General features: G+C 45.3%; 1 protein-coding gene across 4 annotated transcripts in view; it reads left to right on the plus strand.

Annotated features, from left to right (window-relative positions):
- The window catches only part of LDLRAD3 (low density lipoprotein receptor class A domain containing 3), a 255,995-nt gene that overhangs the window by 134,011 nt on the left and 96,190 nt on the right, over positions 1–25,794 (plus strand). For 3 of the 4 annotated variants that reach the window (XM_081544662.1, XM_081544664.1, XM_081544665.1), the window contains exon 4: positions 10,467–10,601. In XM_081544662.1, coding sequence (XP_081400788.1) covers positions 10,467–10,601 — 135 coding nt within the window. The remainder of the gene's footprint in view (positions 1–10,466; positions 10,602–25,794) is intronic. The other variant, XM_081544663.1, reaches the window with a different exon arrangement.

Raw genomic sequence — 25,794 nt, forward strand, 5'->3', positions numbered from 1 at the left:
AAACAGCCGAATCACCCAGCCAGTATATCTGTATTTTTCATTCATGGAGCCCCTCAGTGCTTGTGTATTTCTGTAGCTTTATTCATGTCAACCCGGATGAGATTCCACATTTCCTCTTCACCCCTCAGCAGATCCATGGGTGAAGCCTCAAGGAGCTGTGCCTGCATCAATCAGAGGGGCTGGGTGAGCAGAGAAAGAGAAGGGTATTTCCACTGCATGCTCCGAAGCTGCATCAGCATGGTCCCCTTAAAGGCTCCTGTGTGACCTGTTTCCTTAGGGAGTTGTTGCTGGCCTGCCGAGGCTGGGCTTGTCTTTCCCTTGCCTGTTGGTACACCATCTTGGGCCTTCTTCAAACAAATGCCACCGAATCAGACGCCTGCCCCGAACACCTTGTAAAGATAACTTCTCTCCTCCCCAGCCTCCTGCTCTGTCTCCTTCCCCTGCTTCACTCTTCTCCTCTGCACTTACCACCACTTTTCATTTATTTTCTGCCATAGCTACTACACCGTAATGGCCATTGGATGATATTGTTGGTGGTTCACAGCTGTACTCCTAGTGCCAACTGTATGGCCTGGTTCAGTCTCCACACGTGGTAAATGCCCGTGGAATAAATTACACTTGTCATGCTTTATCTTCGATACCCACTGGTGTGCCTCTCTCCCCACTAGAGTGTAAGCTCTTTAAGAACAGACTGGGCTTTCTTTCATCCCCAGGGCCTATTAGAGTGCTTAACGTACAGGAAATAGTGAGTAAATGTCTGTGGAATGAATGGATCAGGCAACTAATCAAACACAGGGTTAAAGAAAAAGACAGGCAGTCAGGATATATTCTTAACACGGGCACGTCTTGGCCCTCTTCTGCGGTTTCAGATGTGCACCCAGAGGGCACATTTAGTTGCAAATTGTGGGTTCACCCCAGTTTCTACCTTCTTTCAGACGCATTCTCTTTCTGAGATTTCTGTGCCAGACACCATGCACGATGCTGCCAGGGATGTAGAAATGGCTTTGTTGAGATGATGCTCAAGCCAGGGAGACCAAAATCATCTTACCCAAGTAATTACAATATGGGTGGACAGCTGGAGTGCTGTGAGAATCCCTGATCAGAGGAGAGGTTATTTCCCTCCAGGCTTACCAGAGCAAGTTGTTGAAAGAGGTGGATCCAGGAGGATGGGTACCATTTAAAAGCTGGCAGTGTAGTTCCATGAAGTCTTTTAGGCTGAAGGCCCAGGCAGAGGCAGGGAGGTACGCAGACCATGCAGGGCATAAGATGCCACTTGGCTGACAATGACTGAGCACCTATGTATGTGGCACATTTTTATATGCTTTACGTGTTTGATCTCATTTTAGGTTGGTAATACTATGACTCTCTTTTGATAGAGAAGGAAGTGAGACCCAGAAAGGTTAAATAACTTGTCTAAAGTCACACAGTAAGTGGCAGAATCGTGACATCAACCCAGGTGGTTATAAATCCAGGGTCTGAACTCTTAGCCACTATACTAATGCATATCCCCAATAATAATTGCTATTATAAGCATTTATTGAGCATCTGCTATGGGCCACATGCGATTCTGTTATTTGGGTGTATTATCTCACTTGATTTTCACAAAATCTTAAGACACAGGCACTATTCCTGTTTCTACTGTGCACACACACACTAAGTCGCTTCAGTCATGTCTGACCCTTTGCGACCCCATGGACTGTAGCCGTCCAGGCTCCTCTGTCCATGGAGAGTCTCCAGGCAAGAATACTGGAGTGGGTTGCCATTCCCTCCTCCAGGGGATCTTCCAGACTCAGGGATCGAACCCGCATCTCTTACATCTCCTGCATTGGCAGGCAGGTTCTTTACCCACTGAGCCACCTGGGAAATCCACATGATGAAATTGAGGCTGAAGTTAAAGAATTTTCCTAATGTCATGTAGCTCATGAGTAGTAGAGCTGAAATTTGAACCCAGGTGGATTTCATTCCCTCACTATTAATCATTACAGAAAAATGTATGCTTGGAAGGGTAGGCTGCGGCAGGTCATGAAAAGTTAACAGTCTGGTTAATAAGTTCTAGGGACGTGATGTACAACATGATAAATATAACACTGCAGTATGTTATTATATATGAAAGCTGTTAAGGGAGTAAATCCTGAAAGTTCTCATCACAAGAAAAGAATTTTTTTAATTTCTTTAATTTTGTATTTATTTGAGATGATAGATGTTCACTAACCTTAGTGTGATCATCATTTCATGATGTATGTAAATCAAATCATTATGCTGTATGATTAATCTTATACAGTGCTGTATGTCAATCATATCTCAATAAAACTAGAAGGAAAAAAGTTAACAATCTAAGACTGTATTTTATTCCCAGTGAGGAGCAGTTGACTCTGAGCTGAGTGCAGAGTGAGGAGAGGGAGAAGGTCAAGCATGGCTGGAGCCTGGGGAGCTGGGACATGATGGTCCCTTTTGAAAAAATTTATTTTTAATTGGAGGATAATTGCTTTACAATGTTGCGTTGATTTCTGCCATACATCAAGGTGAATCAGCCATAGGTATACATATGTCCCGTCCCTCTTAAACCTCCCTCCCACCTCCCACCCCACCCCAACCCTCTGGTTGTCACAGAGCACCGGGTTGAGCTCCCTGCATCACACAGCAAATTCCCACTGGCTATCTATTTTATGTGTGGTAATATATATGTTTCAGTGCTACTCTCTCAATCCGTCCCACCCTTGGTCCTTTTAGACAAGTGGACCCAAGAAGAAAAGGAGCGGTTGGGGAGAGAGGAAAGGATGTCACTGTCAGCCATGCAAAGTTTGAGGTGAAGGGGACAGTCAGGCAGAGGTGTCCACGAAGCATCAGGAGAAAGACGATTGTCCCTGGAGAGAAGATCTGGGAAGCCATCCACAGAAGAGTGGAGACCGAAGCAGAGAAATTGAAATTGGAGGGAGGCAGGCTGGGGGTGGGACAGGAGGTAGCAGGCTCAGGAGGCCCCTGCAAGGAGGAGGAGGCAAACAGCGATTAGCAATGACTTAGGGTCTGCCACTGCCACTGTGCTGCCTCTAGAGGGGTTCCGAAAATTCACATCCTCCAGGTCCTTGCGTGGTCAGTCGCTTGAGTTGCATCCAGCTCTTTGTGACCCTATGGACTATAGTCCACCAGACTCCTCTGACCATGGGATTCTCCAGGCAAGAATACTGCAGGAGGTTGCCATGTCCTCCTCCAGGGGATTTCCCCACCCAGGGATCGAACCCGCGTCTCCTGCATCTCCTGTATTGCGGGTTGATTGCAGGTCCTTAGAGGCTGGGGAAAAGGCAGATGGGATTGAGGCACCTTTGCCTCCTCCTGCTTGACCAGAATGGCAGCCTTTCCCTTCCTGCAGACTCGAAAGAGGGCTCCCTTGGAATGCCGCTGCACGTGGCCCTGCTGTGTCTCGGGAGGCCAAGGGGCTGCTCTGAAAGGTGGCACAAACTTGCCTCTGGCTGCAGACAAGCTGCCTCTTCTTTGAAGATCACGGCTGCCAGCATTTTGCAGGCCACAAAGGAAGCAGTGCTTGTTAATGGGTTGGATTATTGGCAGAGAGGCTTAGGGCCGGACATCCTCCGTCCTGGAACAGAGGAAGTCTCAGGGCATCTCCATTTCCCCTAGTCGCCTGGTTCCCAGGGAAACGGGGGCTGGAAAGACAAGATCCCCACGGAGACAGTGAGGTTGGGATGCTTGGCGAGGAAGTGAGTGATCACCACCACCTCCCTGGGCTGCTGAGCAGATGGGGGGTGTGGGGGCTGGGGGCGAGGAGGTTCTCATTGATGTGTTTTGTCAAGAACCCTTTGAGGTGGGAGAGGGGCCGACTTCACAGACTTTAAATGGATTAAAGGCGATATTTCCTACATCCTGCTGGAGATAGATGGCTTCATTTCCTGTCCTGAAGCCGCTCAGTTGCTTTTGGATGACTTGCAGGGAGCCATGGGTCTTTTCCTTCAGATGTGGTTGAAGTAATTGTCGCCAGTTTAATTAACCACTGGGTTTAACCTTAACTCACCCTTCCCTCTCTCTGGCAGGGAGAGACAGCTTCTCTTTCCTGAGTCTTGTGGGCTGGGAAACAGATTCTTAGATCCCTGTGTTTGTTGTGGTAAGAAGAACTGGGGACCTTTGGAGTCACGGTTGAGTTTTTGAAGTTAACTCTGTAGACAGTTTTCTCCATCCCCATTGAAATAAATACTGTAAAGAGCAGTGTTCCTCTTGCTAGTTAAGCGAGTAGAATAATACATTTTTTCAGTGACTGGGAAACCTTAGCAAGGACAAAGGAAACATACATGTGGAGCATGTTAAATTTTGCTACAAGACACAGACATAACTTCCCAAGGTAGGAAGCGTTTCCTGGTTAGTTTATGGGCTGTCGAGCAGTTATGTTTCAGAGTTCTGGGTGAGTGGCCCACGGCATCGCAGGAACCCCTGAGACTTGACCACTTTCCATCCCCCTGCCCAGAGCCTATACAATTGGTCCACCGTACACACACCCTGAAATTTGCCTTAAGCCTGGTAAATGCTGCAGAGGCCCTGGGAGTAATAGAGTGAAACCTGAGTTGTCTGGGGTCTTTGCAGAGATTTTACTCTGGGTAAGTGAGTCTTTGACAGGATTCTCTCTCCGATGTGTGTATCTTGGCTTCATCAGTGTCCCCCTCTGGTGACAGCACGGGACCGTTCTTGGGAGCTCTAGTGTTTAGACTGGGCTTCCCAGATGGTGCTAGTGGTAAAGAACATGCCTGCCAGTTCAGGAGACATAAGAGACAAGGGTTCAATCCCTGGGTGGGAAAGATCTCCTAGAGGAGGACACAGCAACCCACTCCAGTATTCTTGCCTGGAGAATCCCGTGGACAGAGGAGCCTAGCAGGCAACAGTCCATAGACAAAGAGTTGGACACGACTGAAGGGACTTAGCACACACATTGTTTAGACTGGGCTATAATACAGGGTTGCCTTTGGCTCCATTTAGAACTTGTTGGTCTCTTTTGAAACTATCTTGGGCTCTTCTGCATTTGGAATTCCTAGCATGGCTTTTTATAGCTTTGGGGGCCCCTCCCCTGATCGTCAGCTTTTACTTCTTGCTGGCGGTTTGTCTGCAGATTGGCAGCAGCATCCTGTCTCCCTTCTGGTTTGCTGTGTTCTTGGGAACTGAAACACAAACCTTGTTGGAATTTACATAAACAGAGAATCTATAGCCCTGGGGGAGCGGAGGGCTTGAGGGTCCTTCCTGAGGATGCTGCCAGCACTTGAAGGGCACCGACATCCTGAGGTGTGTTTTGATGGTTCGGAGGCCTTTTTCTTGCTTGCTTCTGGGTTTAGGGAGTGTTCCTCTAGCATCCTTTTTCTTTCTTTCTCTGCCCTGCCTTGGAGATGGGGACATAGTGTTTTATGAGGAGCCGTTCATAAGGAGGAATCCCAGGTGTGGCTGTTGACCTGTATCTACCTGTGTCCTCTGAGCAAATGGGCTACGAGAGTCTGAAGACAGGGATCTGTAGGCCAGAGATAACTGTGGGGAAAGAGTAAAGGAAAGTGAGTGATCACTGAAACATTTCTGCCAAATTACTCTTTAAAACTTTTAGTAGGCCCTTTTAAACATACTGAAAAGAAAAGTTAAATGAACACCTGTGTTCCCAACACCTTATTTTAAAAATCGTATTAATTATAGGTGCGTGTTAGTCATTTGGTCGTGTCTGACTCTTTGTGACCCCGTGGACTGTAGCCCACTAGGCTCCTCCGTCCATGGGATTCTCCAGGCAAGAATACCGGAGTGGGTTGCCATTCCCTTCTCCAGGGGATCTTACCAACCCAGGGATTGAACCCAGATCTCCTGCATTGCAGACAGACTTTTAACCATCTGAGCCATAGGGGGAGTCCCACTTATTACCTATAGTTATGGCTATATTTGGAGAAGGGCATGGCAACCCACTCCAGTATACTTTGCTCGAGAATTCCATGGACAGAGGAGTCTGGTGGGTTGCAGTCCATGGGGGTCACAAAGAGTCAGACACGACTGAGCAACTAACACACACGTGGCTATATTATAATTAATAGTACCATATTATAATACATTCTAATGTTGTAACTATATTAACTATAGTTAATAGTACCATGTTATATATTTGAAAATTCCTAAGAGAATAGATCCTTGAAGTTCTCATCACAAAAATGATTTTGTAACTGTGTGTGGTGACAGATGTTAGCTAGACTTATTGCAATATATACAAACATCAAATCATTGCCTTGTACACCCAAAACTAATACAATGTTGTATGTCAGTTATTTCTCAATGAAAAAAAAACATATTGCTATATTCCTTATTTGCTTCAGGTTTTTAAAAATTCTTACCAAATATCATTTCCAGTCTTCAGTACACCCTCCTCTGATCCTGTCCTCCCCTTCTCTCCAGAGGCGTCCACTGACCTTACAATACAAGTATGTATTTTTGTACCTTGAATAACAGATAGCATTCTTTTGCATAGGTAATTTCATCTGAGTGGTACAACCCTATGCATATTTTTATATAACTTGCCAGTATCTTTTATAACTTCTTCCCCATGATTATATTTGTGAGTTTGATCCATCTTGATTCTGGTCCTTTCCTATTTTGTATTTTTTTTAATTGAAGTATGGTTGATTTACAGTGTTGTGTTAATTTCTGCTGTACAGCAAAGTGACTGTTATACATATATATATATTCTTTTTATCTTTTCTGTTATAGTTTATCCCAGGATATCGAATATAGTTCCCTGTGCTCTACAATAGGACCTTGTTTATAGGCTCATTCATTTTTCACTGCTGTTCAGCAGGTGTTGGCCTCAAATTGTCCTATGCCCTGTTCTGAAAGTTACTTAACTTTAAATGTATTTATTACCCATAAATCAAGTTTTATTGGAACACAGCCCTGATCTTCATTTACGAATTTTCTATGGCCACTTTATACCACCATGGCAAAGCTGAGTGGTTAAGAAAGAGGCCAAGACCCAAAGGTTACTAAAGGCTAGAATATTTACTATCTGGTTCTGTACAGAAAAAGTTAGCCATCTTCTGCTGTAAAATTCTGTTATAACAATGTAGCACATGGTGTTAATTCTCCTGTGAGTGAATATTTGGGTCATTGCTAATATTTTTATTTTACAAACAGTGTTTCAGTGAACATTTGTGTAGCTGGAAGTGAAATGACTGGGCCATGGGGCATATGCCCCTTAAGCATTACCTGGGTATCACTAAATTGGTCTCCGAGGTGGATCTACAAATTTACACTCCCACGAGCAGTCTCTAAGACTTCCTCTTCCTCCCCAGCCTGACCAACAACCTGGAATTTTAAGACCTGAAGTTTGGCAAGTCTGCTGCGGTTCAAGTGGTGCTTTCGTTTCTGGCTGCTGTCAACATTTTTTCAAGTTGTTATTGAGCGTTTGCTGTTGCTCTGATGGGAATTGCCCAGTCATGTCCTTTGCCCATTTTCCTGTTAAGTTGTTTGTCTTTTTTCTTTTGAGTTGTGAGAGTTCTTTCTATGTTCTGATCTTGGTTCTTTTGGTTATATGCATTGAAACCAAATATATGCATTCATTCTATTCATTGAGACTGGTTTTCAGTCCCGGTGGATTCTTTGTCAGTAGAGCTGTCAGTCTTCATTCATTTGGAGATATGTGTCCTCTGAACAGGGCTTCCCAGGTGGCGCTAGTGGTTAAGAACCCGCCTACCAGTGCAGGAGACAAGAGACGTGGGTTCAGTCCCTGGGTTGGGAAGATTCCCTGGAGGAGGACATGGCAACCCACTCTGGTATTCTTGTCTGGAGAAATCCATGGACAGAGGAGACTGGCAAGCTACAGTCCCTAGGGTCGCACAGAGTCAGACACGACTGAAGCGACTTGGCACGCATGCATGTGATCTGGATATACTCAAACCTACACATATACACACATATATGTGGTACATGTGTATGTATATGCTCACATATGACTTCTTTTCCTTGGAAAAGTTTGTGAGGTTGAAAGGGTCTAAGGCTGAAGAAAAGTCAGTAGACGCCAGCAATGTCTTCAAGATTGGTTCAGCATAGCCCTCCCTACTGGGGATAGGGGGACTCAGATAAGTTTGCAGCCAGCAATATCTTCAAGATTGGTTCAGCATAGCCCTCCCTTCTGGGGGTAGGGGGACTCAGATAAGTTTGCAGCAGCCCCTTCTTGAAAGTCTTTCCATTCGAGGTGGGATTTTCCACTTTTCCGAGGCTGTCCATTAGAGTGAGCTGATTGTTGTCGATGCTTTGGCTACATAGACGTGACCCACAGGGTCCCAGGGAAGCCAGAGGCCCCCGTGGTGGGATGCTAAAGGGTATGGAGGGCTGCCTTGGACAGAAACCAAATGTGACTTGTGGTTTTGGGTTTCCCCTTTCTGGTTTTGGCTGAAGTCAGACTTTGGTTTCAGCATGATCAAGTGGAACCATTCTCTGGCCCACAGTGATTTAAATAATTAAAACTTCCATTTCCAGGCCAGACTCCTATTGCTTGCCTTCACACTGGACCCTCATCTTCAAAACTAAGAGCGCTGGCTTCCCCATCCCTCTGCTTCCTCTGACCTTTCAGATTAAACTTTCTGAGTTGACAAGTTAAAAAATAAAAAACTCCGCAGCCCTTCGGGTTTGCAGGGCCCTGTGAAGTTTGCAGTCTGCAGCTGTGATTGCAGTGCATCTTGACAATCGCTCTGTGAGGCATATGGGAAAGATAAATGACAGCTGCCCTCTTGCTGGTGAGGACCACCCAGAGATGCTGGCGCTGACTTGTTCCTAAGCCCATATCCGTCTTCAGTGCTGGGTCTGTCATCCTGCTCTGGTACCACGTATAATGCAGGTGCTGGCTCAATTCGTAACCCAAGATCCCAGGAGGGCCCCTCTTCATCATCACCAATGTCGCTCCTTCGGGAAGGACCACACTCTGGAGGACCAAGGCAGGCATAACTTGGGGAGCACGTCCAACATTTCCTGAGCCCCTATGTGTCAGACTCTGTGCTGCACATTTTCTCACATATCATCTCATTTGAGCGTTCATTGGTGCTCAAATGAAGGCTGTAAGTAGCAGGGCCAGCTTCATGGACCTGTGACCAGCACAGGATTCGTGCTTAGCTCAGAAGCGTGCCAGAATTGGTTTTATGCCCAGCACTTATCTTTTTGAATTTTTAAATAATTTTTGAACAGATGACCTTACACTGTCAGTTCGCAGTGGGCCCTCAAATTATGGAGCCCGTACTGTACACAGAAAAAGGAATTGAGGCTCAGAGAGGTGAAATAAGTTGCCTTCTATCACACAGCTAATAAATGGCAGAATTGGGGCTGGAGTAATTTCTCCTTTTGCTGCTGCATTTATTGAAAATAGAGCCCTGGAAAGAGCCTTGCTTGAATTGTGCTGCAGGGAGTGGTGAAGCAAGATAAACTGTGCAGTAGAAATAGTGATTTTCCATGGAGATTTGCTTCATTAAGAGATTTTGTGTTGCCTTCACACTGGCTGGTTGCCACCTTCTTCCTTGAAGGGAGAGGCCATTTCTGTCTTTTTTTTTTTTTTTTGAGGTTTCTGAAAGTGCCTGTATCTGGGGGCCACTCAGATACCAAGTGGGGGCTGACCAAGTGGGTTAATGGGTTTTTTTATTGCAAAGTAGACCACTGCGCTCACCTTGGTGAGCTGTAGAAACACAAGGACTTACCAGGAAGGTCCATAATTAGGGAGCTAGTGGGATCCAACAAAGCCCTTGGATTACGTGTGTCATTGCTCTGTCAGTGGCGGAGGTTCGTGGATCCCCAACCCAGCTTCTCCTTCCATCTTTGCTCTTCTCTGCGTGTCCTTATGTTACCGACCGTTCCATTCTTGACTCTCTTGGGAGATTCTTGTTTTGCTCTAGACCCCTCAGAGGCTGCTGACCCACCTCGAGGTTGACCAGTTGGGGCTGGGCATTGCCCTCTGGCCATGTTGGTATAGTTATAGGGCACCAGCATGATGCCTTGGAAGAAGCTTCTATTTTTTTTTCAAATAATTTATTTTTTAATCTAAGTTTTATTTTTTAACACTAAAAACATTTTGGGGTATAGCCGATTAACAATGTTGTGATAGTTTCAGGTGAACAGCGAAGGGATTCAGCCATGCATATGCATGTATCCGTTCTCCTCCAAATCCTCCCTCCCATCCAGGCTGGCACATAATATTGGTCATGTACACACTGCTGTATTTAAAATGGATAACCAACAAAAAACGGTGGTATAGCAGAAGAAGGAGCTTTTAGAATGGGGCAGAGTGAGTCTTGCCCTATCCAAGTCATTGCTTGACCAGTCTCCCAGGACAGGCTTTGAGTCATCAACTCATCCGAGATGGGTTCACTGCTTCCAGAGCAGGACACACCCCTAGATGGAGAAGGTTCTGGGCTCCCCAAGGGAACTGGCTAACCTCCCTGGTGATCTGTTCTGTTCTCCCTTCACAGCAGCAAACCCTCTGCTCTGCTCCACTGCTCGCTACCACTGCAAGAACGGCCTCTGCATTGACAAGAGCTTCATTTGTGATGGGCAGAATAACTGTCAAGACAACAGTGATGAGGAAAGCTGTGAGAGTTCTCAAGGTAGGAGCCTCCCAGGTTCTTAAAAATGATTACGACTCTGCACCACATTCTGTAACAATGAAGAAAACAACTCCCATCCCACCTCCAAATACAGCAGCTGTGTTCATTTCTGCTCTTACCACGCAGCTCTCGTACACATGGTTTTAACCATAACCCACCTACCATTTTGTACTTCATATTTCTCATGCATTAAATAGCAAATACACATTTTTCTCTTCAAAATTGTAATTTGCCTAGTGGCATTGCATACCGTGACAGTGCTCCCTACTATGGTTTTCTAAATTGTTGCATTGTTGGGGGCCACCGAGGTATTTCCATTGAGTTACTTCTTCAGGATAAATTCAGCGGAGTAAGATATCTGCACAGTTCATGACTACATCTCATCATATATCTGTTGGGAAATTTTTTAAAAATTTTCCACTGCTGCCAGTATTGTCTGTGTGTATCAGGTTTACAGTAATATCCCAAGAGTTCAGTCTTGTCCTCTTTTCCCTATTTTGGCTGATTTAATAGTCATAGAATGATAGTTCCCCAAATGCTTTAGTTTGCATTTCTCTGATGATGAGCTAAGTTAACATTTTCCCCTGGGTGTTTCTTTACTACTTTTCTTCCTCTTGTGTGAATTGCCTCTGACTCTCAGAGCTGTTGAATGGAAACCAAAGGATGCATTTGGGGATGGAAAGATGAGCTTTTTAGGGAACCCAGAAGGACACAGAGGGGTCATATCCTCCCCTGTTAAAACTGACTGGATACCTTTTCTTATTCATTGACTCTTTTCCAGTTAATACATATTTATTTCTTCAGTGATTAGAAAAAAATACAAAGATTTTAAAAATGCATGTCAACTTTAAGGCATCCTAAATAGTATATATTTCTAATGTTATAAACTGGTATCATCCATATGCAGTCATTACTTTTCTCAGTATTAAGTTGCTGTGATCCACCCATAGTTGCTGTGATCCACCCATATTATTTTGTTGCAGAATTTATTTGTTTTGACCTTTATTCAGTACTCCACTCTATGATTGTATCACTGATTACAGATTTAATAATACTGCAAAAAAAAACCAAAACAAGATAAGGGTGGATAACTGGGTAATTCATATTGGGAGTTGCGAGGTAGGATGAAGTTGGATGGAGGTTCCTTTCAAGGTCCTAGCTTTAATTTTGGTGGGTGTTTATTACAGTGCTAAAAATGAATGAATGAACAAATGGGTCATGCATAGACCACTGGGAGAGTGGGCCACACCTTAAGGCTTATGATCAGTCCATTCCATATGCCTGAGGTCCACAGATGAGAAAAGACAAAATCTGTATCTACTTGGACTTTGCCAAAATTTGTACAGAGAGCAGCTCTGGGAGGTGGGTCTTGGGCAAAGTTAGCCTCTGATTGTCCTGGCCTAGAAAATTCCCCTCCTTATGTCCTCTCCTCACGAGTGGCTCTCAAAGTTTACTTCTCAGACCAGCAAGATTAGCATCACTTGGGAACTCTTTATGAATGCAAAGTTCAGGCTGTACCCAGACCCATCAAATGGACCCTAGGGGTGAGTCCAGCAACAATCTGTGTTTTAATAGGCCCTCCAGGTAAATTGAATTCATGTGAAAATCTGCGAACCACTATAATCCATTAGCGATATGAATGTCCCTGTGCTCTGGGTATAATTCTACTATTGAAGGGTATGCTTTTCTCTGTCAGGCAGCTTCTAAATGCAAACTGACTGCTAATTTTGCTGCTGAAAGGAGCACCAATGTGCCCATGCTGGGGGAATACCTGACCCATCCTGGGCTTTTAAATGTCTTCCTGAAGAATTTCAGAGGCATCTTGAGTAGACACTATATTGTGTAGGATTTGACCTATTGTCATCTTAATAATAGCTAATGTTTATCCATCCCTGCCCTGTACCAGCTACTGTGCTGGGCACCTTCTGTACATGAAGTCCTTTAGTCAAAATATTAATACATCCTAGCTGCTTCTCCTGGGCTTCCAGCCCTCAAAAATTGCATCATCGCTTCCAATTGATGTGGGAAAATAAAATGATATTTTATGATGCTTATTTTGATGGAATGGAGAAAACTGACCCCAAGACAGGAAATAGGGTGCTTGAAATACTTTTCCTCTGATTTGATGAGGGTGTGAAAAGGTCAAGTCTCCACTGAGAGGCTCCAGCTTTGTGCTCCTCTCTTCTTCCTCTCGTCCCCATTTACCTCCTTTCCTTACACGTGGCCTTGCAAAGCAACAGCAAACCGTGCCAAGACTTGGAGGCGGGAATGGGGCCTTGAAAGTGCAGTCATTACTGTACCTTTCAATTCCAGATGGGATGTATTGGAGATCAAAGAACACTATGGTGGAATCGAATTTTAATTGGGGCTTCACTGATTGGAAGTGTAAACCATTACGAGGTAATTCCACAGGCAGTGACTTTGGAGCAGTCTTTGCATATGACTTTCTGTTGCTTAGGAAGCTTCCCTGAGAGGGTGCATCTGAGGGTCAGCAGGTGCTGCTGTGCACATATTGGCTGTGGCTGACACCTAGGTGGCCTTAAACATGTTGGATTCAGTCCTAATTGAACAGATAGATTCTTTCCAACTTTGGATGCATGACTGCTGATGGCAGGCAGCCTTCAGTGGTCCCCAGCCCCTCGGGTTGATGCCTTGGTATAATCCCATCCCTTTGCATGTGATCTGGACCTCGTGACTTGCTTTTTTTCCCCCAAGTTGTGGCAAACTACACATAACTGGGTCTTTCCAGGTGGTCCATTTGCCAAAGAATCTGCCTGCAATGCAGGAGATGAGAGTTCGATCCCTGGGTCGGGAAGATCCCCTAGAGGAAGGCATGGCAACCCACTCCAGTATTCCTGCCTGGAGAATCCCATGGACAGAGGAGCCTAGCGGAGCTACGGTCCATGGGGTCACAAAGAGTGGGACATGACTGAAATGACTTAACATGCACACACCCACACATAACATAAAATTTACCATATTTTTTAAATATATGGTTCAATAGTATTAAGTACCTTTACCTTATTATGCAGCTAATCTCCAGAACTTTTCCATCTTGCCAAACTAAAAGTCTATACCCATTAAACAACAGCTCCCCATTCCTCCTCCTCCAACCCCCGGCAATGGCCATTCTACTTTGTTTTTATGAATTTGACTGTTCTACATACCTCCTATAAATGGAATCATACAGTATATTTATCTTTTGGTGACTGTCTTGGTTCACTTACATAATGTCTTCAAGTTTCATCCATGTTGTAGCATGTGTCAGAATTTTCTGCCTTTTTACTTAAGGCTGAATCATACTCCATTGTACATCGGTGCCACATTTTATGTATCCATTCATCTGTTGATGGACACGTGAGTTGCTTCCACCTTTTGGCTGTTGTGATAAATTGTGATTCGCTTTTAACAAAGAAAATAGCAGCAGAAGTGATGGGATGTCAGTTCCAATGTAAGATTACAAAAGACCCTGCGTCTGTTTTTCTTAACATCTCGCTCACTCTAATGTAGCAGCTGCCATGTTGTGAGCTGCGCCACGGATAGGCCTACGTGCCAGGGAACTCCAACCAAATGCCCGTGAGGAACCGAAGCCTCCAGTAGCCACAAGGGTGAGCCCAGAATTGGCCTCTCCCTTGGTCCAACCTTGAGCTCTCTGCAGCCCAGGTGATACCACGATTATAGCCTTCTATAACTGTAGTAAGCAGAGCTCAGCTACTCCTGGATTTCGGAGCCACAGAAACTGTGAGATAATGAACATTTGTTTTTTTTAAGCCTGTAGGTTTCAGAGTAATTTGCTATGCCATAATAGAAAACGGATACCATGAATACCTCTTATGTGGGCCCCACTTCTGATCATTCCAGTCACAGAGAGCTTATGAAGACTCAGGTGATGGTGAGAGGGTCAGTCCTTTGGACGGAGATCAAACAAGGTGTTTAAAAGAATAGCCATCACATTAAGCGCTAAGTGGCAGGCCCCATTCCAAGCATTTTACTTACATTTTCTTACTCAGTCCTCTCCAAATCCCTGTGACAGGAGGACCCAGGAACAGAAAATGACCCCATTTTTTCTAGAGGAAGAACCCTAGGAACAGAGAGGTTCCATAGTTGTGGCATGACCACACAGCAAGTAGGCAATGAAGCTGGGAACCTAGGTCCTCCAAGATACAAGTTAATGCTCTCCATCACCCCGTGCTATGGTTGTCTGGATATCACTGTCCTGGGACCAGGAACAGCAGACCTGTCCAGCCTCGATCCCTTGAGCTCAGGCGGGGGGAGGTTGTGTAGGAGGCTGGCATGCCTCTCTGGCATTTTCTCTCTTTGTATTCATGTTCTCCTCTCAGTCAGAAAGACTAATGAGGCCTGCCCACCTTCCCCCAGGTGAAGAATGCTGGGAAGTTAAGCTCTTCCAAAGAAGCCACCAGTGCCAGGGTAGTTAATTGAGTGTATTGGCACTTAGGTTGCAGTTTCTTTATCTCGCTTGCTGCATCCTGGTGATAATGCTTAGAGAAGAATTTGGAAAGCTGGCCATGAGGTTGGGCACCTCACCAGAAGCTAACAGTAACGGCTTTGTCCTGTTTCTTCTGTAGGATTGGGCATGTGCATGTGTGTGTGGATGTGTGAGAGAGAGAGAGCATGTGAGCTGTCCTTTCTGGCACTTTGGTCAGGGGGCAGGTGATGGCGTGCCCCCACGTGCCAGGCCCTGAGATATACGCAGGGGATACGGAAGTGGTCTTGGAGTCTCTTAAATTATATTCTTCCCTATAGCTCATATGTTGAAGTCCTAAACCCCAGGATGTGACCTAATTGGAAATCGAGTCCTTGCATTGAAATTAGTTACAATGAGGTCACACTGCAGGGGAATGTGCCTCTAATCCTATGTGACTGATGTCCTTAGCGAAAGGGCACGTCGCAACACAGACAGACAGAGGGACGGAAAGACAGAACTTGGGTGATACAGCGACGAGCCAGGGGACACCAGAGATTGCCAGCAGACCTCCAGAAGCTGACAGAGAGACAGATTTTCCTTGACGGCCCTTAGCAGGAGCCAACCTGCCAGAACCACAAGACCGAAAATGTCTTGTTGAAGCCGTCTAGTTGGTGGCACTGGGTTACCGCAGCCCTAGCAAGTGCACACGGCTCTCAGGAAGTCTCACTGAGGCACAGCACAGCCCTGTGCCACGTGCCACGGCAGAAAGACAAACAAAGGGATGCGGAGCTGCTAAGAAGTAACCAGAGTGCAAAATCAAAGGGAGGTGAGGACATAAGGGAGCCGTGAAAGCACTCAGGGCCTTCATGGAATCAGGACAGTCGAGTGAGCATCCTCCTGGTAGGGAGACCGCTGGGCTGAGCCATTCATGGTTAATGGGCCGCCTCCCAGTGTGCGTTTTGAGATGTTCATTTTCTGTACTCGGTGTGCAGGCCTCATTAACTCTGTCTCCACAGCAGCTCTGAGACCGAAATCAGAATGCCAGAACGCCTCCAGCTTTCCAGCAAGTCCTGGCCAAGACCGTCAAAACTTCTGCTGTCCAGGCACCTTAACACGGTGGCACTCAGGTCTTCTACCATCTGGTCCTAGTGCCCAGCCAACCTCAGTTAGCCAGTCACCCTGAGGATTGCCTAGGGCGAGGGGTTGAGGGAGGGATGGAGTTGGGGGCTGGGGATAGCAGATATAAGCTTTTATAGAGATAATGAGCAAACAACAAGGTCCTACTGTAGAACTCAGAGAACTGAATTCAGTATCCTATGATAAACCATAATGGAAAAGAATATTTTTGAAAAGAATATATATGTGTAACTGAGTCACTTTGCTGTATAGCAGTAATTAACACATTATTGTAAATCAACTATATTTCAATTAAAAAAAATTTTTAGTAGGTAAATTAGCCAGTCACCCACTCAGATTGGGAGCTGGAGTCTAGCCTTCCAATGGATAAATAATCAGCTGCAGAAAGAAAGATTTAGGGGTAGTGATTGCTTCTTACTTATGCTCTCAAATAAATACCTCAAATAAAGCCTGACGGCAAAGGGAATCAAGGAGGAGAGTCTTTGTGGCCGCTGGGCAGAGGGATGAGCCGTTCGGACCACCACTGCTAACGCGGGGGCCTTCACGCGTGGTGAGCAGGGCCGTGTTCTGTCTGGTCCAGAGTATAAGCTGTCCCTCAGTGACGCGGAAATGCGAGGTGTGGTGTCTGTCCCTTCCCAGACCTCTCCTCCATACAGGGCCTGCAGTGGGTGGATTCTTCTCTGCAGGTCTTTGGTCCCTGCCTCTACCCTGTGACCTGGCACAGTGGCCAGAGGAGGTTCCCTACCTGCGGAGGCCGGGCTTGCTCTGACTGTGGAACGTTGGCAGACAGACGATATGTGCTGTGCCCTCGGGCTCGGTCTCTTTCATTCTAATGTCTGCCATGAGACGACCAGACTACTGGTCCAAGGGAAAGTGACACATGGGTCTGACCTGAACCCAAGGCACAGCCTGGGATCGGTCCCAGCTGAAGCCACAAAGATACAGCCCACCTGCAAGCCCATGCGTGAGATACTAAATCTCTGCTGTGGTCAGAGGTTTTAAAGTGTGTTTGTTACATAGCAACACCAGGCTAATATCAGGGCCTCAGGAAATGTGTGTGTGTGTGTGCGTATTTGTCACTTAATATTTATTGACGGCTGCTGTGTGCTGGGCACCGGGCCCGTTAGATACAGGCACATACCTTATTTTGACAAATACCAAGATGCCATCAAGTGTAAGGCCCGCTATTGTTTTATGTTTTGCTGAGAAAGAGGAAATGCTGACAATTCAGTTATTATGGACTATTGATTTTAAAATGCGTCCCAATTTTAGAATGTTAAAATAGGAGAGGGGGAATGTGGATCTTAGAATGGAAGATGGCAATAGGAAGCAAGGCAAGTGTGGTCTCTGCTATGTTGACACCTACACCCCAGTAGGAAAAATAGGCGTTGAGTTGGTTACTGGTGTGAGTAGTGTGTGGGAAAGGCAGAGGCAGGATGCTGTGGAAGTGAATGACAGGAATTTGAGACCTTCTTGAGAAAGTGCTATGCTGAAGATGAAATGGGGAAGATTAAGGAGGAATTAACTGGACAAGAAGAGGGGAGGGTAGGGGGAGAAGGAACTATAGGCTGTAAGATCCAGGACTGAGCATGGTGAACAGCATGGTGGATTTGAGGGCTTCCCAGATGGCTCAGATGGTCAAGAATCTGCCATTTGGTGCGTTTGAAGGACTGGGGGGAAAAAAAAAAGTCCACGTGGCGCCCTCTGGTGGACAGGGGAGGAATAACTTGGAAGTAAGTTGGCGCCATCAGCAGCCGTCTGTGGTGTGGTGAATTGGAGCCACATTTAAGGATCTTGGATTTTCTCCGTGGGCAGTCATGGCAGTCTTCTTTTCTGGAAGAGAATTCCAGAAAAACATCTACTTCTGCTTCACTGACTACGCTAAAGCCTTTGACTGTGTCGGTCACAACAAACTGCTGTGAACATTCTGGGTGTGCTTTGCCTCTTCATGCTCTCAAGCAAAACAGGTCTGAGCTGCAGAGCCCTGCAGTGCCAACCAGGGAAACCCAGTTACATGCCCAGTGGGGGTGCACCCTCTGCATTCCCAGGTGTACAGTTGAAAAGGCGCTTCATGTATTTCTTTGTTCCTTCATGGTCTCGCTTATTGTAAGCGGGTTGTGACCCCATGCAAGTTTTGTCTTGATTTTGGAGTGTGATCAAGGTGATAGTTATTCTTCAGATGGCAGGAACATGACTGTGATTCTGCTTTTTTTCCCTGGAGTCAGTGGGTCTCAGATTTGGGTCAGCTTGCATCTGAAGGAAATCTCCAGGGACAGGGGCTTTGTCCTCATTAGCTAATTTGTTAGGCAGGCTTTCCCATGTGGCTCAGACCTTTTATAGATTTTCCCTCAGACTCCTTTGGCCTCCCGGTGCCTGTCTGCTTCCCTCCTGGAAACCTGTATTCGGAGAACGTGTCTGTCTAGTGTGTCCCTCCCCCTGCCACCAAGCCCACATCTCCATGCTGTCCACAGCTCAGTTACATCTCTTTTTCTCCCAGTCTGCATGTGACAGTTTTAAACCATGTCCACAAATCCTTTGGCATCCTTCCATCAAGAAGTGAAGCCTTCCCCTGGAAACTGGGCTGGCTTATTCTGATCAACAGAGAATGATAGAAGTGATGCTGTGTGACTTCTGTGACTGTGAAAGGCCACGCAGCTTCCTTTTTGCTCTTGGAATGCTCCCTGTTGAAAGCTTCGGCAGCCATGTAAGCAGTCCAGCTGCCCTGAGGCCGCCACGTTGTAAGGAAGTCCACACTAGTCTCCAGGGAGAGACCTTGGAGAGACCCGTGAGAGAGAGATTCCTGGGCAGGCCCTGTCTGACTGCAACACCATGTGAGACCCCGAGCCAGAAGTGTCTCTCCTTTTTCGAAATCCTGAACCAAAGAAACTGTGAGAGATAACAAAATGCCATTGTTTTGAGCTATTACATTTGAGGATGATTAGTTTTGCAGTAGTAGCTAATCGGAACCTCGGTCCTCCCTGCAGGAAAGAAGCTGATTGGCTCCAACTCTTCACTGGGCCCCTCATTTCCCAAGAGGGCTTTCATGGGGCCGTTGTGCTCTGAGTTCTCACGAGCTGGTGTTGCACATGTGGGCTGGAAACGCTGCTGACCCGCAGGCCCTGCTGTGTCGTGTCTCAGTCACACAGTCACCCCATAATTCCACCCACAGTCACCCCATAGGGGCTGCATATGGTGCTTCTGATGGAAGCTGAGCCCAAGTCTAGGCCCACCACTTCCTCAGTGTGAGACAGATACTTGAGGGTGTGGAGCTTGATTTTCTCTGCCAGCCCAGTGTTGGCATGGAGGATACAGAGAACATTTAACGTGAGAAAGTTAAAAAAAAAAAAAATCATTAGGCCTTGGGTATAAATTTAGGAGCCATCTGAGTTCTAAGACCTCCCCATCACCTTACAGTGGTATTAGCCATATTCATGATGCCACATGAATGAGCCAACACTTTCAAGAGCCCGGACTCGGCCTAAGGTCAACTGGCAGCTCTGCTAGTTAGCAGTTCTGTGACTCTGGGCAAGTTGCTAAACCACTCTGAGCCTCTTCAACGCCAAGATGACAAGGGCTGGCTGTAGGATTGCTGGAAGGAAAAGTGAGAGAAGGCTGCGGAGTATAAAGCTCAGAGCAGGTGTTCCTGAGTGGGGGTTCCATTCCCCAGGGGTCAGCATTCCTCTCTGTAACCAGCAGGCACCATAGCTGCTGGCCGGAGCTTTTTTCCTCTTTGGAGAAACACTAAATGTAAAAGAATCAGATGAGCTCTCCAGGGTGCTCTGTCTCTGACAGCTAACAAGGTTTTCTCCTTCCTGCCTACCAGCAAGGAGCCAGGGCCTGGGCTTGGTTTCATCTGGCATCTTGCTTCCTGGCCTACAAAAGTGGAAAAGGCAATGGAACATTCCAGACTGTGAACATTCACATAGAAGTAGGGTGGGGCAGACCCTCTGCCAAGGGAGCAGGGATGGGAGATGCTCAGGAGGGGCTTCTGCTGTCAAAGTGTCTCCATAATAACTTACCTGGTTATGTCCTTAGACAAGCTGTCTTATTGGTAAATAACAGGGGTGAATTCATATTAGCAGTTATTCGTTCAGCAGGTGTTACTGAATGTAAGGCACTTGGCAAGAATCACTGAACAAGTGGCCCTCCTCCATTACGTGGTTATCTCCATTTCTGAGGATTGGCACTAGTTTAAAAGCCATGTGTGAATCATGATTAGTTTGGAAGAAATTAACTTTGATGATATATCAGGAGGAACAAAGATTTGCCTTCTGATTGCAGGAGTCATCTCTTAGAGGGAAAAAAAAATTGTAACATGTAGAATCTGGGAGAAAAGGGAGAAAAAAGTCTCTGGAGTGACTGATCATCCATTCTATACAATCACACTTGGAGACGTGCAGAAAAGACGAGTCCCCCAGACTAATTTATGGCGTGTTTCCTGTTAGAATTGCAAAATTCGCACAGAGGGCATTAAAATATGACTTCACATCATATTTAATACACGCTATATTTAAAACAGGGATATGAACAGAAATGTGAAGCAGAAACTGGGAGGGTTTTTGCTGCTTTCTGAACTAATCTTAGTTCTGCTGTTGGCTGTGTTTTGTTTCCATTATCCTCCCTTATTGTTTTTCATTAAAAGTACTTTGAATCAGAACCACACCATGCATTTTCAAAATTATTCAGCTAGAACAAGTCAGAAGCATCACAGTGCTCCAGCTGAACTGGACCAGTAATTGTCCGAGTCCCCGGCTCCCTGCACAGGCTGACAGTGTGACTGGCAGCGTGATGACCATGGCTGCAGTGGTGTCCACAGGACTGCGGTCCTCATGGGCTCTGCCGGTTCAGAGATGCCTCCGATGGCACTGTTCTCTGCTCGGTCAACCCTTTAGCTCTCAATCTGGTAGTAAAATTTAGATGATTCTGTAAGATGTTTATATCCCCCGAGAATAGATCATGAAAGTGGAAATGAGCAATGAGCGTGATCAGGGTTCTCTGGAGGCAGAAATAACTAAAGAGGAAGGAAGTATGGCCAGTGGCAAGGAGTATTTGGAGCTAAACAAATGTTACCCTGGAGAAATGTAGGGGAGAGAGAGGGCATTTGGAAACGTTGATGGTGAATTTCAAAGTGATGGGGCGGGTGGTAGAGACATGACTGGCATTTGGTGGACGGGGTCGGGAAATTCAATGCCTTTCATTGTGGGGTGCAGTCTCACAAAGTATCATGCTCCACACCCCCAAATACCATGAATTCTCGCTTGAGAAACTTTAGATAAACTCTTTGGTCTTTTAAAGGAGAGAACGGAGATCCAGAAAGTGATGTGGTTTGTCCAAGGTCACACACCTTAGAAATGACAAGACTGGACAGGAATCCAATTCTTCAGACACTAAAAATCAGGTCTCTTCCCATTATGCTTCCCATGTGGGGCTTCCCAGGTGGCACAGTGGTAAAGAATCTGCCTGTCATTGCAGGAGACCCAGAGACATGGGTTCTATCCCTGGGTCGAGAAGATCCCCTGGAGTAGGAAATGGCAACCCGCTTCAGTATTCTTGCCTGGAAAACCCCATGGAGAGAGGAACCTGGCAGGCTCTTGGGGTCTCAAAGAGTCAGACACGACTGAGTGACTCAGCTCGCATGCATGCACGTGGTAACTCTATGTTTAATTCTTTGAGGAGCTGCCAAACAGTTTTCTAAAGTGGCTGCACCATTTTACATTCCCACCAGGAGAGTTCTGATTTTTCCAGATCCTCACCAACATTTACAATTGTCCTTTTATTGTTATTATTATCATAGCCCTCCTTGTGGTGTGAAACAGTGTTACATTGTGGTTTTGATTGGCCTTTTCCTAATGACTAATGATGTTGAGTATCTTCTCATGTGCTTATTGACCATTCATTTATCATCTTTGGAGAAATGTCTCTTCAAATCCTTTCCCATTTTTAAGTTGAATTGTTTGTCTTTTTATTGTTGAATTGTAAAGGTTTGTTATATCTTCTTCAGACAAGTCCTTTATCAGATATATGACTTGCAAATATTTTCTTCCATCCTGTGAGTTGTCTTTTCACCTTCTTGACAGTATCATTTGCAGCACGAAAGTTTTTAATTTTGATAAAATTCAATTCTCCTGTGTTTCCTTTTATTGTTTATACTTTGAGTTTCATATTTAACAAACTATTTCCTACTCCAAGGTGCCAAAGATTTACTTATCTGTGTTTTCCAAGGGTTTTATAGTTTTGGCCCTTGCATTTAGGTCTGCGATCCTTCTTTAGTTCATTTTCCTGCATGTGTGAGTCGAGAGTCCAGATTCATTCCTTTGCCTTTTGATATCCAGTTGTTCCAGCCCTTTTGTTGAAAAGGCTGTTTTTTCCCCTGCTGAATTGTCTTGGCACCCTTGTCTGCTTTGTCTTGAATAAATAAACTGCCTAGACTCCCTTAGCTATATTTCTTGTCTGGGGACAAGTTCACACGTAGTGCATGGCAGTCCTTTCCTTCTCAAGATTTATATCCATAAATGTTAGGATGAACCAACAAACACACTTGAAAGAAGACAAGGTTGTGTGATGATGTAGCAAGTATTTTTTTTAAAGTGGTCACATCCCTTCCTCATTGGAGGACCTCATCATACCATGTACCTCTCCTTCACCAAGCCCATGGCAATCTTTCCTCCGAATACTATTATTTTTTTTTATTCTGCAGGTGGTGGTAGTAGCAGCTCTAGGTGTACTAAAGTGGAAACTGTCATATGTGTGTTTAACTATGTTCTGGGCACTTCTCTGAGGACTTCATACATGTCAATCATTTAAATCGCAAGAACCCCATGAAGCAATAACTATTATCCACATTTTATCAATGAAGAAAATGAAACACCATAATGTCACTATTTGCAGATGACATGATTTTATAAATAGAAAACCCTGAAAACTTCACCAAAAAAAAGCTACTAGAATTAATTATTACAGTAAATTTGTGGGGAACAAAATCAACATACAAAAATCCGTTGTGTTTCTATATGCTAACGATGAGCCAGCAGAAAGAAAACTTAAGAAAATCTCATTTACAATTGTAACAAAGAGAATAAAATACTTAGGAATAAATTTAACCGAGGAAGTGAAAGACCTGTACACTGAAAACTAGAAGACACTGTTGAAAGAAATTGAAGAAGACATAAATAATGGAAAGATATTCTGTGCTTATGGAGTGAAAGAATTAACATTGTTAAAATGTTCTTATTACCTAAAGCAATCTACAGCTTCACTGCAGTCCCTGCTAAAACCCCAAGGACATTTTTCGCAGAAATAGAACAGAAAAATTCTAAAACTTGTATGGAATCACTAAAGACCCAGAATAGCAAAGCAGTCCTGGAGAAAAAAGACCAAAGCTGAAGGTTTAATATGCCCAGATTTCAAACTACGCTGTAAAGTTATAGTAATCAAAACAGCATGGTACTTGGCAGAAAAATAAGATTCAGTAAGTCCCTGGCAAACATGTTCCATTCTGAGAGTACGTTCATAAGTCCTGTTTGTTTGGAAGTCCAACAGAGTTAGCTTAGGTATCCAACTAACACAGCCAGCTAAATAGTAATGTGTGTGTGTATGTGTGTGTGTGTGTGTGTGTGTGTGTGTGTGTGTGTGCATGCATACTCAGTCGTGTCCAACTCTATGAGACCTGATGGACTGTAACCTCCCAGGCTCCTCTGTGATGGAATTTTCCAAGCAAGAATAGTTGAGTGGGTAGACATTTCCTCCTCCAGGGGAATCTTCCCAACACAGGGATCGAACCTGAGTCTCCTGCTGTTTCTCATTGGCAGATGGGTGCTTGACCACTGAGCCACCTGGGAAGCCCAGTGGAATATGATATAGTGGGATATTCCATATGTATATGGAATATACATGTAATGAGTACTACTCAGTCATAAAAAAGATAAAATCCTGCCATTTGCAACAACATTGATGGTATCAAGCTAAGTGAAATAAGTTAGATGGAGAAAGAAAAATATCAGGTGATTTCACCCCATATGGAAAAAAATCCCCCAAATAAGTGAATAAGCCAAACAAAACAAAGGCATAGATGAAGAGAACAGAGTTATTGGAGGGTATGGTTGGTGGAGAGGGTGAGATGGATGAAGAGGATTCACTGTATGGTGATGGATGGAAACCCAATTTTTGGTGGTGAGAACACACCATTTAGTGTACATGCAAGTCAAATATGTTGTACACATGAAATTCATATAATATTGTAAATCAGTGTCACCCAATAAAAAAAAATTTAAAACCACTGTATAAGGACATAAATGGTAAAATGTTGAGTTTATTCTTGGGGAAAAAAAATGAGATCTAAGAGACCCAGATTTCAGCTTAGACGTGGGATATACCACTATGTCACTATAGGTGTGTCCAAAAACCTGCAAATACCAGGTGTGGGGTCTTCAGAAGGATCCAGAGGAGGAGATGGGACCGCAAGTTTATTTGTATGGAGACTGCTTAAACGTCACCATTCCTTTTTGCCTTTAATAAATATTTGAAGGGGCTTCCCAGGTGGCGCTAGTGGTAAAGAACCTGCCCTACCAATGCAGGACACATAAGAGATGGGGGTTCCCTGGGTCAAGAAGATTCCCTGGAGGGTGGAATGGCAACCCACTCCAGTATTCTTGTCTGTAGAATCCCATGGACAGAGAAGCCTGGCGAGCTACAGTCCATAGGGTCGCGAAGGGTTGGAGATGACTGAAACGACATAGCAACAGCAAATATTTGAAGAATTCATTTTTAAAAAGAAAATGAGACCCAGAGAGAGCGGTTAATGTGCACTGGGACATCCAGCTAATAGGTGAAGAGGCCAGATTTGAACCCAGCAACTCAGCTCCAGAGTCCCCACTTTGAACATTTCAGCCGTGAGGCTGAACTGCGTCCCCTATTCACACTTCTGTCGCTGGTCCCCAGCACACACCTGGCACTTGGTAACCATTTGTTGAATACACAAGTGGATGAAATGAATGAACAGCTAAAGGAGCAATTGAGACAGAACGGCAGTGGCCTTGGGAAGGGAGGATTGATTTATGGAAGAAAATTAGAGGACTGAAATCCACAGATAGAGCCTGCCTCCCTGAGAGTGATACCCGAAGCCAGAAGGTGCCTGGGGGAGAGGAAGTGTTTACCTTGGCAGGAACGAGGAAGAGGAGAGATGGGTGGTGGAGCAGAGACGAGGCTGGAACACGAGTAGGGCACCGCTGAGTTCACCTTGCAGCCTGTGGAAGGGGCCGTGTAAGAAAACTGGCAGTTCCATTGGGTCAGCATATACACCCAGAGCACCGGACCCTGACATTTCAAGGGGGCTAACTGGGGACACCTGTGCTCTGCAGGGGTGCAGGGCAGACCTGGCATCAGCAAGACCTCAACAACTCTGAGACAATGCTACAGCAAGTGTATCAAAGTATTATTGTTCCAGCAAAACATTGTGTGTGTGTGTGTTAGTTGCTCAGCCGTGTCCAACTCTTTGCGACCCCATGGACTGTAGCCCACCAGGCTTCTCTGTCCATCGGATTCTCCAGGCAAGAACACTGGAGTGGGTTGCCATTTCCTTTTCCAGGGGATCTTCCCAACCCAGGGATTGAACTCAGGTCTCCTACACTGCAG

This window comes from Giraffa tippelskirchi, chromosome 11 (assembly GCF_054371585.1).
Source record: "Giraffa tippelskirchi isolate mGirTip1 chromosome 11, T2T-mGirTip1v1.2.pri, whole genome shotgun sequence".
Taxonomy (NCBI): Eukaryota; Metazoa; Chordata; class Mammalia; order Artiodactyla; family Giraffidae; genus Giraffa; species Giraffa tippelskirchi.